This window comes from Ictalurus furcatus, chromosome 26, assembly GCF_023375685.1.
Source record: "Ictalurus furcatus strain D&B chromosome 26, Billie_1.0, whole genome shotgun sequence".
Lineage (NCBI taxonomy): Eukaryota > Metazoa > Chordata > Actinopteri > Siluriformes > Ictaluridae > Ictalurus > Ictalurus furcatus.
In genome coordinates this window covers 5,728,914-5,743,410 of record NC_071280.1, presented here as the reverse complement: position 1 = coordinate 5,743,410, position 14,497 = coordinate 5,728,914, and the positions used below count along the sequence as shown (strand labels likewise).

The following is a 14,497-nucleotide window of genomic DNA, read 5'->3' as shown; positions in this document are numbered from 1 at the left end:
TTCTTTTTTTTTTGTTTGTGTACCACAGGATATCGGTGCTGAAATTAAATAATTAATGGTCTCAAAGTGCAGACTGGGATTAGTAGGAATTACACTGTACAGTTACAGCATTGTTTTTTGTTTTGTTTTTTTTACATGTGGTTTCCCCTTTTGATTAAAATTTTTTTTTTTAACCTAGAACAGTCCTTCAAACCCCCAAAGGAGATTTTGTGCTGAGCATGGCTGAAATCAATTCCCATCTCTGTGATTTTATGCTTACCCTGTGCAGATTGATCATGATTACTACACATGTCCTTTGACATTACTTAACAGACACAGGTCCAGAAATCTTCTCCCACAAAGAACATCAAATAGGGGAATTAATCTTTTTGTTTCCTTTGTTCTTTTTGTTATACCTAACCAGGATGTGCATAGACGCTGTTGTACAAAGATTTTGTAATAACTATTTCCTCTAATTTTCCCCACTGGCATGTTGGGTTTTTATTTATTTATTTATTTATTTTTTTAAGTGTACTGATACCCTATATCACTATCAGTCCACTATCAAACAATATCCAGGTTATCATACTGTGACTGACTAAAAGTGTAACACCTAACTACCTATGTAGAGCTCTGAACTAATCTATCGCCAGTATTATTCCTGTTTAGAATTCTATTCTGTGCGTCTGTGACGTGAAGTAGATTAAAGTAGATCCAAAACTGTTTGTAGTTCATTAAACTGCAATATCTGCAGTGAGTAATTTGATCCAAGCTTCATTGGATGTTCAAGAAGGGCAAATTTAAGCTGTTTTGTGCAACGTGTGTTTTAAAGCAGTGTTCATATTGCATACTAAAAGTGGTGTTTTTTTTTTTTTTTTTTTTTTTTTTAAAAGTGTGTTTTAAAAAAAAAAAAACAACCCTTTATTAGGCTTCACTGAATATTTTCTTCTTCCCAGTAACGCTGTGGCCGGTGAGAGTGCTCTAGACAGAATTGCCTGTGGCCTTGGAGGCAAAATTGTGCTGCCCATGATTAAACAACACATTATGCAGATGCTACAGAACCGTAAGTGCATACAGACACGCTTCCAAGTATTTAGGGATCCAAGTAATAACTGCTGGAATCCTGCTGCTTCTGCTAATCGTTGTCTGACTTTTTAGGGGTTCAGGCTCTTGCTGGAGCATATGCTGGACCCCTCTTGTTTTTACTTGAATTCTTCTTGAAGACTTATTCAAGTGGTAGTACTCCCTCTTGTGGCTCAGGCAAGAGTGATGAGTTTAGCATTTTGGGTCAGAAAAGTTCCACCCCAATTAGATTTTGAGCTCATCTGCATAATATGCAGAAATCTTCAGTTTGGCTGAGTCGATACTCCGACTAACTGGAACTGAGGCCATTTCGCTGCAACATTTCTGCCTATTTACACTATATTCATGTATACAGTACATGGCTTTGAGGTAGTCTACCAGTTTTGGTAATCTGATTCAAATAAATCCATTAGAATCAGCTTTCTGCAAGCATTTGACACATTTATTTTTAATTCTTCACAACCTTTGATCTCTTAGAAGGTGATGCCTTGCTGAGTGTCTTTACTAATCTTAATATTTGTTTTGTTTGTGGCACAGCGGACTGGAGGTACAGACATGCCGGTCTTATGGCACTCTCTGCTATCGGTGAAGGCTGTCATCAGCAGATGGAGTCCATTTTGAATGAAATCGTCAGTTTTGTCCTGCTGTTCTGCCAAGATCCTGTGAGTATTGACCAACTTACTGTTACACTGAACACCTTGGTTATCTTTAGATGCTTTGATCTTGAGATCCACAAACATTAGTCTCATTATTCATCTACGGATGTGCTTAATGTCACATTGCTACACGGTATCATTTCTACCTCAACAGCCGTGGGTCATGTTTCTTCCTTTTATTTTTTTATTTATTTCCAGCATCCCAGAGTTCGATATGCAGCTTGTAATGCTATTGGTCAGATGGCCACAGATTTTGCTCCTACTTTCCAAAAGAAATTCCATGACAAGGTATTGTTTTCACAGAGCACAGGGTTTCACCTGAACACTTTATATACTAAGTGAAATGTGTAAACTGGAATGTGTCTGAGTGCGCTATGTGCCAAGTGCTTTTGATCCCGTTATAGTATCAAGACAACGAGTTATGGTTTAGATGTTTGGTAATACTACACATAATACATGAAGAGACCCAATTACTTTGAGAGAAAATCTAAAACTGCAACCTTTCTGTTTTTAGTCCTTGTTGGAAATCGCTTCGAAATACCTTTTAGTGTTGAGGCTTTACCAAACAGTACGATTGTTTTTACATATTTATTGTACAATTTGTTAAACATGGGTGACTTTTGATTCCTATGTACTACTAGATCAAATGTTCTACCCTCACTGTTCTGAGCATGCTCCCTTTGTTGTTATAGGTCATCTCTGCCCTTCTCCAGACCATGGAAGACCAGTCGAACCCTCGTGTTCAGGCTCATGCTGCGGCAGCTCTAATTAACTTCACTGAAGACTGCCCCAAAGCTCTTCTCATTCCCTACCTGGATAATTTAGTTCAGCACCTCCATGTCATCATGGTGGCTAAGCTCCAGGAGGTCTGTTTAGAGAAGTTGGCATCATTTTGTAACAATGTGCTTTTGCTCCAGTATTTAACACGTCACTCCGTCACCACCATTAACTAACCCAGCCAGCTACCTAATTACCAAACATTCCCTCATTAATTATCTACCACCAGTGGAAAGTTTGCTACTAACATTACCCTTATTTGCTAGCCAGTTAACTACCATTAGGGCAACTATTATATTAGGTAATTCAATCTAGAGTTTCCAAGGTATAAGGTTCAATGAAGAGGAATTTTTTTTTTTTTTTCCTGATTTCTTCAGCTCATTCAGAAAGGTACCAAGCTGGTGCTGGAACAGGTGGTGACCTCCATTGCATCTGTGGCTGACACAGCAGAGGAGAGGTTTGTTCCTTACTATGATCTTTTCATGCCCTCCCTTAAACACATCGTAGAGAACGCTGTACAGAAGGAGCTTCGTCTGCTAAGAGGCAAAACCATCGAGTGCATCAGTCTAATCGGTCTCGCTGTGGGCAAAGAGAAGGTTAGTGTTAGATGCACACATCTCTTGTACTATCTTCCGCTGCAGTCAGTGATTCAAAAGCTTAACAAAAGATAAGCATAACACTGAGCAACCGAGGAATGTTATTGAAAAAGTTGCCTCTGTTGTGTAGGATCACACAGTCCTTTAAAGCAAGTGTGTATAAACGACTTCTTTATTTTCTCACTTTAGTTTATGCATGACGCCTCAGCGGTGATGCAGCTGCTCCTCAAGACACAGACGGACTTTAATGACCTGGAGGATGACGACCCGCAGGTGAGTGTTGCTTTTAACAGGGAGATTGTAGTTAAGCTCGGTTTGAATATTACGATGTTCATATGGACCACATGAAGATGCTTTTCATCAAGTGCTCATAATGTATAATACCCACTATATGGGCAAAAGTTTGTAGACACCAGATCATGTGGGCCCTCGACAAAATGTTGCTACATGGTTGGAAGCAAACAACTGATAAGCCTTTATTCGTCTCACATGCATTTACAGTGCAGTGAAATTTTCTTTGCATATTCCAGCTTGTTAGTAAGTTGGTGTTAAAGCACAGGGTCAGCGGTGATATAGTGCCCCTGGAGCAGATAGGGTTAAGGGATAGGGTTAGCAGATAGGGTTAGATAGATAGAGGGATAGAGGGATAGAGAGATAGATAGATAGATAGATAGATATATATATATATATATATATATATATATATATATATATATATATATATATATATATATATATATAAGTATTTGGGCAGTGCCACAAATTTATTTGTTTTTATTTATTTTCTTGTAATTTTGCCTCTTTACGCCACCACAATAGAAATGTGAAAATGGTGGGACACAAAAAAATAACTAATTCCTAAACTGTTAAGGCAATATTTTTGTTAAACCCCTTGAATTAGAGCTGTCTACACTTCAATTACATCTTGATTGCTTCATTTCAAATCCATTGTGGTGTACAGAGGCTAAATGTCCAAAATTCGCACTGTCCAAGTTCTTATACAAATCTTTCTGCAAATCCTTTCAATTTAGCACAAAGGTTTTCCGCACCTATGACCAGCAATAACTCGAGTGAAAAGAAGGATCTTAGAAATATTTGCATGAATTTCTGAATTTCCTAGTATTTGGTACGTCCCCCTTTTTTTGCTATAATGACGGCGTGCACTTGACCTTGACTTGACGCCATGTTTGTGTAAAAGCATGAAAATCTCAAATTTCCTTAAATTTCATTAGTGACCTAGAAATTGTGCAACATCCTGAATACTGAATAGTCAAGATCGTGCTTGCTAGCAGTCGGAACAAGGGCCTTTTGTAAGCTGATGTTTGTGTCTGCTTTGATGCGGAGGTTGCCACATGGTGCCACTGGAACAACCTACGTCCTCACAGACCTGTACAAAAAAGGATTGCAAGGCTACAAGTGCACTATTTGGGACAAACTTCATTGACCCAGTTCTTGTTACTTTAATTTCCATTAATATCTTCTCTTTACCTTCTTAATTCTTTCCATAGAAATATGGTTTTGCAACAGTGCCAGAGTTTTATTGCACATTGATTCATACTGATTGCTGCTGCATGTTCATCTGCAGATCTCCTACATGATCTCCGCATGGGCCAGGATGTGCAAGATTCTGGGCAAAGAATTCCAGCAGTACCTTCCTGTGGTTATGGGACCACTTATGAAAACTGCTTCAATCAAGCCAGAAGTAGCTCTCTTAGATAGTAAGTCACAATTCTGGACTCTTTACTTGGCAACGTTTTTGCTGTTCACTTTTATTGTTTATTTAATTGATCACTTTTTATGTCCTTTTTTTTTTTCCTTCTTTTTTTTTTTTTTAAATAAACATAAAGACTAGGTATGAGTATTTTATCTTGAATATCGCAATGAAAAATACTGGAGAGATGAATTTGGCTTCTTTCAGGTGGATGTAGCAGAGGTAGTAGCGTACAGAGCACAAAGTTAGTGTGGTGGAACCGAACTGCATTGACACTTGCTTACATTTCAGGTGTATGTCGGACACTACCGGTAAAGGTTAAAGTGACACGTTAGTTAATAGGAGAAAATTACACCTATAAATCCTGGGCAAGGGTATAAAACTACTTCTCAAGCTTTGAATGTTCCCAGGAGCACAGTGAGATTACAACATAATTCTCTGGTCTAATGAGAAGAATATTGAAGACCTGCTCGAGTGCACATGATCTCAGATGACCCAAAGCACACAGCCAACACAATGCAGTAGTGCCTTCAGTATTATATCCTTGAGTGGCCCAGCAAAAGGCCAGGCTTGAACCTCATAGAACATCTGTAAAGTGACCTGAAGATGGCTGTTTACAGATGCTCCCCATCTAATCTTATTGAGCTTAAGATCATCTACTAGGAAGAATGGGAGAAACTTCCCAAATCCAGCTGTGCAAAGCTTTGAGATTTAAGGGCCTGAGTACTTCTAAATGAGAGACTTCACTGTCCAGTTTTTTTTTTTAATAAATTTGCAAAAATGTCTAAAACCTTGTTTTAACTTTGTCATTATGCTTATTGTGTAGATAGCTGACCAAACATCAATTTAATCCATTTTAAATTAAATCTGTAATACAGTAGTGCACAATGTAATAACGGGCATGAGACGGTACACTAAAGCCACGATACGAGACAAATCTCAGCGCAGGCTTCATGAGCTTATACTGACGCAAAACAAATGTAAAATTGTAATACATGTATTTTATAATGACAAGAAGTCACCACAATATGAATAAACAGGAGCATCAAACTCAATAATCTGTAGGCTCTGAGATGAGCAATAGATGTTTCTATTTTTTATACTGATTTTAATGTATGTTTTTGTTTTTTTTTGTAATGAATGCATTCCTTGTTTAATCACGTTTTATTGGATGCCTTCTTTGAGGAAACAGAATTAGCCAACTGGGGTGATGGATTTTTTTCCTGTTTCTGTTTGAAAGTTACTTGCCAGCTAGAAGCTAACTAGGACCACCGCAGCACGTACTTCCAAGAGAAAGGCTCTTGGGAATTTAAATTTGCTCATTAGCCAGCCATCTGGGCAAGGAAAGTTTTGGTGTTGAAAACCGTCTCACCTTGTTGTTTGGTCGGTGTGCTCTTCTAACAGTGTTAAAAACACTATTGTGCCATAGTCAATGTGTCATTCTCTAACCTATTCGTATCATTACGTAGCCTAACAATTTACCTGTAAACGTGTGAAATTATTTCACAGCTTACGGCAGCCTGTAATTACCCATAATTCATACCAGTACATAATGAGGGGATTAAACTCTATGCTGCATAGTTATTTGGTGCAATAAATACCAGTACACATAAACAGACTAACCAATCTACAGAAATTAAACTCATAGTGCTAATATATACACACACACAAATTATGATCTATTGTATATGCATCTGTTGATCTCGGACCCAACTGTCTTCAGGGTATTGTGGACACAAGACAGACACAAGGAGAAATCACATCACGCACGTTTAATGCTACCTTGTTTCACGCCGGTTTCCTCTAAATGCATGTTTTACCCTCTCAGCCCAGGACATGGAGAATATGTCTGAAGATGATGGTTGGGAGTTTGTGAATCTTGGAGACCAGCAGAGCTTTGGCATCAAGACTGCCGGATTAGAAGAAAAAGCTACAGCTTGTCAGATGCTGGTATGTTTTGAATTATGAATTGAAACCCATGGTGTACATGTGTGCACTCTCCTTTAAAAAAAAAAAAAAAAAAAAAAAAACAACTTACCATTATGGAAACTTTTTTTTTTTTTTTTTTCCTTTTTAACATGTGAAATGCTAAGTGTTAAAACATTCACTTCCTGAATTTTTGACACACTAACCTACTTGTTTCACGTACGATAAGGGGAGTGAATGAATGAACACATTTTAAACCGTGTTTAATGAATAAATGAGCACGTTTAACGAATAGCACGCACTAGACACGTTTTATGTTTCTTGGGGTTTTAATTCCGCTACACTGTTTGCCTTATTGGCATGTAAATACTGTGACATTAAAACTCGAATTAAAGCTGGAAATTTGAAATGAATTCCAAAACAATATATAGCTTTGTTTTCTTCACATAATCAGCATGCATTCTTGCCATACATTCTATAACAATGACTTTTGTCCTAATGAATTAACAGGCTGTAATAAGCTAACTCTCCCCTCCCCTACTCTTTTGCCAAGGGCATTTTTATCTATTTATTTTTTAAAAAAACTTTTATCCGCTTCTTATCCTTCCTGTTTACAGGTGTGCTATGCAAAGGAGCTAAAGGAAGGTTTTGTGGAGTATACAGAGCAAGTTGTCAAGCTGATGGTTCCTTTGCTTAAATTCTACTTCCATGATGATATCCTTTGTTTGCCTAGATTATTATTCTGTGTACTTGTAAGGTACATCTATAGTGTTTTATCTGTGTGTGTGTTTTGTTTTTTTTTTTTTTTTTTTTTTTTTTTTTCTCCATACATATTTCAGTTATTATAATCCTTAACCTAGTCTCCATGTGTGCGAGTAGCTGCTGCCGAGTCCATGCCTCTGTTGTTGGAATGTGCTCGTGTGAGGGGTCCCGAGTACCTCACTCAGATGTGGCATTTCATGTGTGATGCTCTCATCAAAGCTATTGGCACCGAGCCAGATTCAGATGTGCTGTCAGAGATCATGCACTCTTTTGCTAAGGTACTACGGTTCACTTTGGTCTTTAAAAAAAAAAAAAAAATCCTACTGTTTCTCACATTTAATAACTTTGTTTTATAGCAGTAATATATGATTTGAAATTAAATGTTTCTTTTTTTTTTTTTTTGTGGGTGGGGGTGTTCATCAGTGTATGCAAGAAGTCAGCTGGGTTTTACACATTTCTTGTTGGGATCCACTTGTCCTTTCTTTTCCTTATGTGTGTCTCTGTCTTTCACCCAGTGCATTGAGTTAATGGGAGATGGCTGTCTAAACAGTGAGCACTTCGAGGAGATGGGAGGCATTCTGAAAAGCAAACTGGAGGAGCACTTTAAAAACCAAGAGCTCCGACAAGGTGAGCTCTGATCGCAAGCTACCAAGAATGAAGTGTTCCATCAAGTACAAACAACTCATTCTCTCTCTTTCTGTACAGCCAAAAGACAAGATGAGGATTATGACGAGCAAGTTGAAGAAACGTTACAAGATGAGGTAAGTGTGCTTTTACACCCAAGAGTATAAGTGTTTTTAAAATATGAATCATTCAGATGTGCTAGGTAAATTCCATCTTGATGTAATTAATAGCGCATTTCCCTCCTCCCGCAGGACGAGAATGATGTATACATTCTTACCAAGGTGTCGGACATTTTGCATGCTGTGTTCTGCAGTTACAAAGAGAAAGTGCTTCCTTGGTTTGAGCAGCTTTTACAGCTTATAGTCAATCTTATAGTAAGTACAGTCTGATTTTCATTTTTTATTTCTTTCTATAATTCTTAACTGATATTATTGCAATGATATTATAATCTGATACAAGTCGTCTTACTTGGCCGGTTATAATTCATACGATCTTGTTTTCATCTCGTCCTCTGTATTTATTGGGTAAGATTCTGTGTGTGTACATTTGATATACAGCTGTACCCAGCGTTTTTAAAGACTGCTTCGGTTTTACAGTTTGACGGCACCTAAAATAAATGAAATATTTCTGTGAAAGTCAGGGGCTCTATTTTTCTGCTGGAAGGTGTTCTACAGGATGGTGACCCTCCCTGCTTGTCAATATATTTGCACATTTACATAATCTCTATGCAAGGCTAGGCAAAAAAAATAAATAAATAAAAATGACCCAAAAGGCTAGCTTAATGGAGTAGCAGTTTTTGATGGATTTTATAGCAGTAGTGGCAAAAAAAAAGAAGCTGATTTTATTTTAGAGAAATGCAGCCATCATCCATCAGGACAGTGACCCAAATTACACTGCCAACACAACAAAGGACTTCGAAAAAAATACAGCTGAAAGAAGCTGTAGTACAAGCCTGGAAAAAACATCTCAAAAGATGTCCCAGGGTTGAACAGTCTTAAAGCCTGAAAGGTTCAACTGACTGAGGGGGGAAAAAAAAAAACAACAAAAAGTTAGACTGAAGTTTGCAGGTTATCTCCTTTTTGGAGGAGTGCTCTCTGGTCAGATGACACAAGTTTGGCCATACCGATCAGCACAATATATGGAGGAGAAAGGGTGAATGAAGGAACTGGTGATGTTCAGAAAATAGATGGCATCATAAGGAAGGAAGATTATCTAGAATTCTTACTACCTCAAGATCTCCGTCGGAAAGTTCAAACTTGGTCACAACTGGATCTTCCGGCAGGACATACTAAGCATACCTCCCAAAGTTGTAACAAAATGGCTTAAAGACAACTGCGTGAAATGATCAGAGAGGCAATCATGAAGCCCTGACTCGCATCACAAAATTTTGTGAACGAGCAGAAATTCCAATAAAGTACTGAGAAACGTGTGGAGGGCACGCGCAAGCATTTGATTAAAGTTCAAGCAGTTAAAAGGCAAGGTCACCAAATACCGACAAAGTGCATGTAAACGTCTGCTACTTAATCCAAGGTGAAATAAATCTCTCTCTTTAGCTAATATTTTGAAGTGACCTCTTATGGAATTAAAGTAAATACCCCAACTGTCTTAAAACAAGAAATTTATGACAACATGAACTCTCTGGAGTTGTGGGGGGGGGGAAATAACTTGAATGTTTATAGTTTTAGTTTAGGTGTATGTGAACTTTTGCTCTCAACTGTATACAGAATTTTGCTGACACAGTGTTTACAGTCAACACAGTAAATGGCTATTTCACAAATGACCATACTCCAATTCATTTCTCTCTTGTAGTGCCCACATCGGCCCTGGGCTGACCGACAGTGGGGTCTGTGCATTTTCGATGATGTGATTGAGCACTGCAGTCCTTCTTCATTCAAATATGCGGAGTACTTCTTGCGGCCCATGATGCAAGCCCTGTGTGACACTAGCCCAGAGGTACGGCAGGCTGCTGCTTATGGGATTGGAGTCATGGCCCAGTTTGGAGGAGAGAACTACAGGCCCTTCTGCACAGGTGAGTTCATGTCAGAAGTCCATTAAATGTCATTTCGAAAACACAGAATTGTCACGTTTAGACCTCAGACATCGGCTCTACCAATCTTTTAAAAGGTCCTGTGTTGGAATGTTTGATGCCCAGTTTTGTCAGTTATGAATAAGTGCCAGATTTTACTGGCATAATATTACGTTTCAGATGTAAATGCCTTCCTTTCTATAAGTGTTGTCACAAGAACCGATTCTTTCAAGTGATTGGTATTTCGAGTAAATTTGTAAAAGAAATCCACTAAAATAGAGTACTATATTTAACAGCGCCAATTTACTAACAAACATATCGTTAGGCTAGGTGACGTATACTAGTCAGCCGATCGAATGAATTAAATACCCAAGCAAACTTGCTTCATGATTTAAAAAGCACACTTTGGAACATAGTTTGATTTTCCTATTTAAAAAACAAAAAAAAAGCAGGACGCATCCAGCACCAGTATTTAAACTCATCAGAGTATTAGAAGTTTTAGTCCTGGAAATACACTATATGGCCAAAAGTATGTGTACACCCGACCATCACACCTGTATGACAGCCCCCACGCTGCTCAGCTGTGGAAACCCATTTCATGAAGCTTCCAACAGTTCTGGTGCTGACGTGAGCAGGTTCATGTAGATAACGACATCGTCGTGCGTTTTTCGAGATAATAAAAATCCCAACTTTTCAGAATTTGGGTTAGTTGGTGAAGTTCTCAGTCTCTTCTAAGGATTGAAGGATGGGGTGCACCCGAACATTGCGTGCTCCTTTTTTCTCTTCTCCATAAATGAATCCAGGAGCAGAGTTACTCCAAGGGATTTACGGTGCTGTAAATCCATCCTATGCTTAAAAACTTACTCGTCGTCATGGAGAGCGCAGCTCGTGGATTCTTAGCAACGGCGGACACCATGGGAGCCACAGGTGTTTTCCACGTGTTTTTTTTTTTAGGCGTGACATGTGAATGGTCCCTACACCTCACACGAATCGGAAATGGACGAATTTCCAATACGCTGGAGTCAGACCACAGAAGTCTCCCGAGCTGTCGCCATCTTTTTCCCAATAAAACCTCTGTGGTGCGGCGCCTCGTGATGCATATTTTCCCCTAACGCAACCCCATCAAACTTTTCCCAACCATGCCTGCTTGGCATGTAAGCGAACGTCGGTCAGTTCAGAATACATCGGAATACTTCTGCTGAATTTAAAGATCGACTCCCGCTGCATCCGTATTTCCGTCTGATCTTAACGTCCGTCGTTATTGGGAGTCACAAGGGAAATAAAAACGAACACGTAAGGAATCAAGACCCACGGTGTTCTTTACCGAGTGATCGTGTTGACCATGGTTGCGTGTTAACATGATCGGTTCGGTTTGCTAATGTATTTGATTTAGATATGTGAAATTAGTGAAGCATTTCTTTTTTTTTTTTTTTCTTCAGTTGTATGTTTCCAAGTTGCGAAACAAGTTTTAAAATATTTGCGTATGACGTCATATACACTGCTCTCGTTGTCTGGCTGTCTGTCTAGAGCAAGTGCACGGGAGTCTTTGCTTTAAACCGGAACACCGGGTCTGGCGGATTATTTAAAGTTGCAGTTGTGATCAGCTTTAACAAACTTTTATGATGAGATGAGAGAGATGAGAAAAAGAGCTCTGAAGCCAGCTGATATCTGTACAGGTCTCTTCCAGAATGAGGGAGCTTAACGACAAAGACTCTATTTATGTAGTACAGCTTAAGTCAAGGCAGAGGTGCAGATGGAGCTGGTCCTGGGTGAAGGTTGAGGCCAAAATAGAGGTGAAGGGAGTCCAGCACAGGTTCTAATGGCCAGGTGTTGCGTGTGGTGTTTTTTTAAATGACAAAGCGGGGTATGCAACAAGGTGTCTCATGCCCTCTTGGCCCAAGGTGGCTGGTATGGCAAAAAGGTGTCAACATGTGGTGTTTTTTTTTTTTTTTTTAATTATTATTTTCACAATTTTCTTATGGTGGAGGATGCCCCCAGATCTACCCCCGCCACACCCCCCACCCTCTTGTGAGTTTGCAGGGCTGCTATAAGATGTAGGCAAAAATACATTTTATTTGAATATCACTTTAATAAACTATTAGGTACATGAACATGTACTTGGAGAACTGCTTTGGCTCATCACAATTCCCCCCCCCCCCCCAGATTTAATGGCAAACAATTTACTTAGATTCTGATTTAATGGCAATTTCTTCCCCAAACACCCCCAGAAGCGATTCCTCTCCTGATTGGAGTGATCCAGGCTGCGGATTCCAGAGCAAAGGAAAATGTTAACGCGACAGAAAACTGCATCTCTGCCGTTGGCAAGGTCATGAGGTATCGACCAGAATGCATCAATGTTGAGGAGATCCTACCACACTGGATTTCATGGCTGCCGCTCAATGAAGACAAAGAAGAGGCTGTTCACACATTTAATTATCTGTGTGATCTTATTGAAAGGTGAGTCCCAACATTGTGGTCATATATATATTGGGTGGTATTAACTGTTTTGATGAATCCTAATCAATTCTCCATTGTTTTGTCTTTATTTATTTTTATTAAAGCAACAATCCTACTGTTCTTGGACCTGACAACGCAAACCTTCCCAAGATATTCCTCATAATTGCTGAAGGGGTTGCTAATGAATCTATTAAAGCTGAAGATCACTGCAGCAAGAGACTGGCAAATGTCATTCGTCAAGTACAAGTGAGTGACCAGTTAACCTTTTCTCCATTCGTATAGCCAACATGGAGTTGACTGAACATCACCGCTGACTGAGGCATCAGTATTAGTGTCTGAAAGTTTTTCTCATGTCCAATCTTTAGGTCTCTGGAGGACTTTGGACACAGTGTGTATCGACGCTTAATGAAACTCACCAGAAGGCCATTCAGGATCTCCTTAACACAGCGTAAATTAAGGCTTTATGGTCCACCTTAGAGAGAGGTCACTTTTTCCAACCCCGAATCTCTGACCCACCCATTGAGTAATAAACTGTAGTATTACTTGATTGTAGGGCTAAGATCCGATATGCCCTCCCCCTCCTTAATGGGTGTAGTATTCAATTCTCAGAAGTCGTTGTGCTCATCTTATTGAGAGTTTGGAGGCAACATTAGATGTTCAAATATTGCCAATGTAGGAACTGTTCCACTTATAGTTCAGGTTATCAAATTGTGTTGTCCCATCGTCTCACACTAAGGAGATTGGCTCATCTACATTTTTGCAGCTTTAGTTCAAACACGGATCCCCCATTGACTGTAGCGTCTACCGATAGAGGGGAAAGCCAGTTATTTTTGCACCCATGCAGATGTGATGTAATTGCTAACAGCAAATCTTCTGTCCACTCACTCCAGAATATAAAAATAAAAACACATGATATTGAGTCTCTGTGATTTTATTTATTTATTTTTTTAAAGATGCAAAAGGTATTCTGATCTAAGCATGTGATTTGTACAGTCTGCGTTGCCTGTATCGTCGAATACAAATTCATTTAAATCTAGTCAGTAATATTACGAGGCTATGCGTGTCCACTAGTCATAAATGTTGATACACAACCCCCAAAGCTCATTAATATTTGTTAAAACTAATTCATTAGTTCTAATGAAGTTGTGAAGGCCTAAAGAAAGTGGAATGTTTAAGAAGGAGGGCAAAATGTCTAGAAGACATTTCAGTTGAACCCAGCTTTACTGTAGAGTACCAACATGTACATACCGGAGACACGTGAACATTGTGCTGTTCTGCCTTTTCAGCCAAAGCAGTGGTCGGACCAAACACTAAATAAAATTAATGTGGTGGAAAAGCCAGTTCATAGAAGGGGAAACAATGCAGGATGTCTTATCAGTCTGTCCTGGATTTAGCGAGTGCAGAAATGAACGCAAAATCGAGGAAACTCTGAAGTGCTTGCAGGTGCTTGCGATTTTCAAACTCACTGCAGACTTGGGTCACGATGTCATCACATTCAGCCAAAGCCCTTTTCAATTCACGTTCTTAAAAAAAAATTGTACAGTTAAAAGGTCTCAGTGACCAGCAAACATCATCGTGAAAGACCGCACAAAACAATTTGGTGCTATTTGCAATTTTGCCAATTCAAGTACTTTTCTAAAAATGTAGAAAAAAGCTGCAGCAAAATCGAGCATTTTTGGCCGAAATAATAATAATAATAATAATAATAATAATAATTAAAAAAAACGTGTGCGAGATCCTGTATGGGACTAAAATATACATGATCTGCTAGTGGGTACTTTTGCTTTGTGGCAACTTTACCAAGGAGAAATTTGACCTGTGAATAAAAGTAGAGCTACACGCATACAGTTCCCTCCACTAATATTGGCACCCTTGGTAAATATGAGCAAAATTCTTTTGT

At 39.0% G+C, this 14,497-nt stretch overlaps 1 protein-coding gene across 1 annotated transcript in view; it reads left to right on the top strand.

Annotated features, from left to right (window-relative positions):
- Window positions 1-13,524, top strand: part of kpnb3 (karyopherin (importin) beta 3) — a 29,014-nt gene extending 15,490 nt beyond the window's left edge. The window contains exons 10-26 of the mRNA XM_053615411.1: window positions 936-1,042; window positions 1,600-1,724; window positions 1,917-2,006; window positions 2,411-2,584; window positions 2,873-3,091; window positions 3,281-3,364; window positions 4,677-4,809; window positions 6,631-6,752; window positions 7,346-7,442; window positions 7,596-7,768; window positions 8,006-8,117; window positions 8,196-8,251; window positions 8,366-8,488; window positions 9,924-10,143; window positions 12,369-12,597; window positions 12,702-12,843; window positions 12,963-13,524. Of these exons, the coding sequence (XP_053471386.1) occupies window positions 936-1,042; window positions 1,600-1,724; window positions 1,917-2,006; window positions 2,411-2,584; window positions 2,873-3,091; window positions 3,281-3,364; window positions 4,677-4,809; window positions 6,631-6,752; window positions 7,346-7,442; window positions 7,596-7,768; window positions 8,006-8,117; window positions 8,196-8,251; window positions 8,366-8,488; window positions 9,924-10,143; window positions 12,369-12,597; window positions 12,702-12,843; window positions 12,963-13,049 (2,293 nt within the window). The 3' untranslated portion in view covers window positions 13,050-13,524. The remainder of the gene's footprint in view (window positions 1-935; window positions 1,043-1,599; window positions 1,725-1,916; window positions 2,007-2,410; window positions 2,585-2,872; window positions 3,092-3,280; window positions 3,365-4,676; window positions 4,810-6,630; window positions 6,753-7,345; window positions 7,443-7,595; window positions 7,769-8,005; window positions 8,118-8,195; window positions 8,252-8,365; window positions 8,489-9,923; window positions 10,144-12,368; window positions 12,598-12,701; window positions 12,844-12,962) is intronic.
- Window positions 13,525-14,497: the final 973 nt, after the last annotated feature.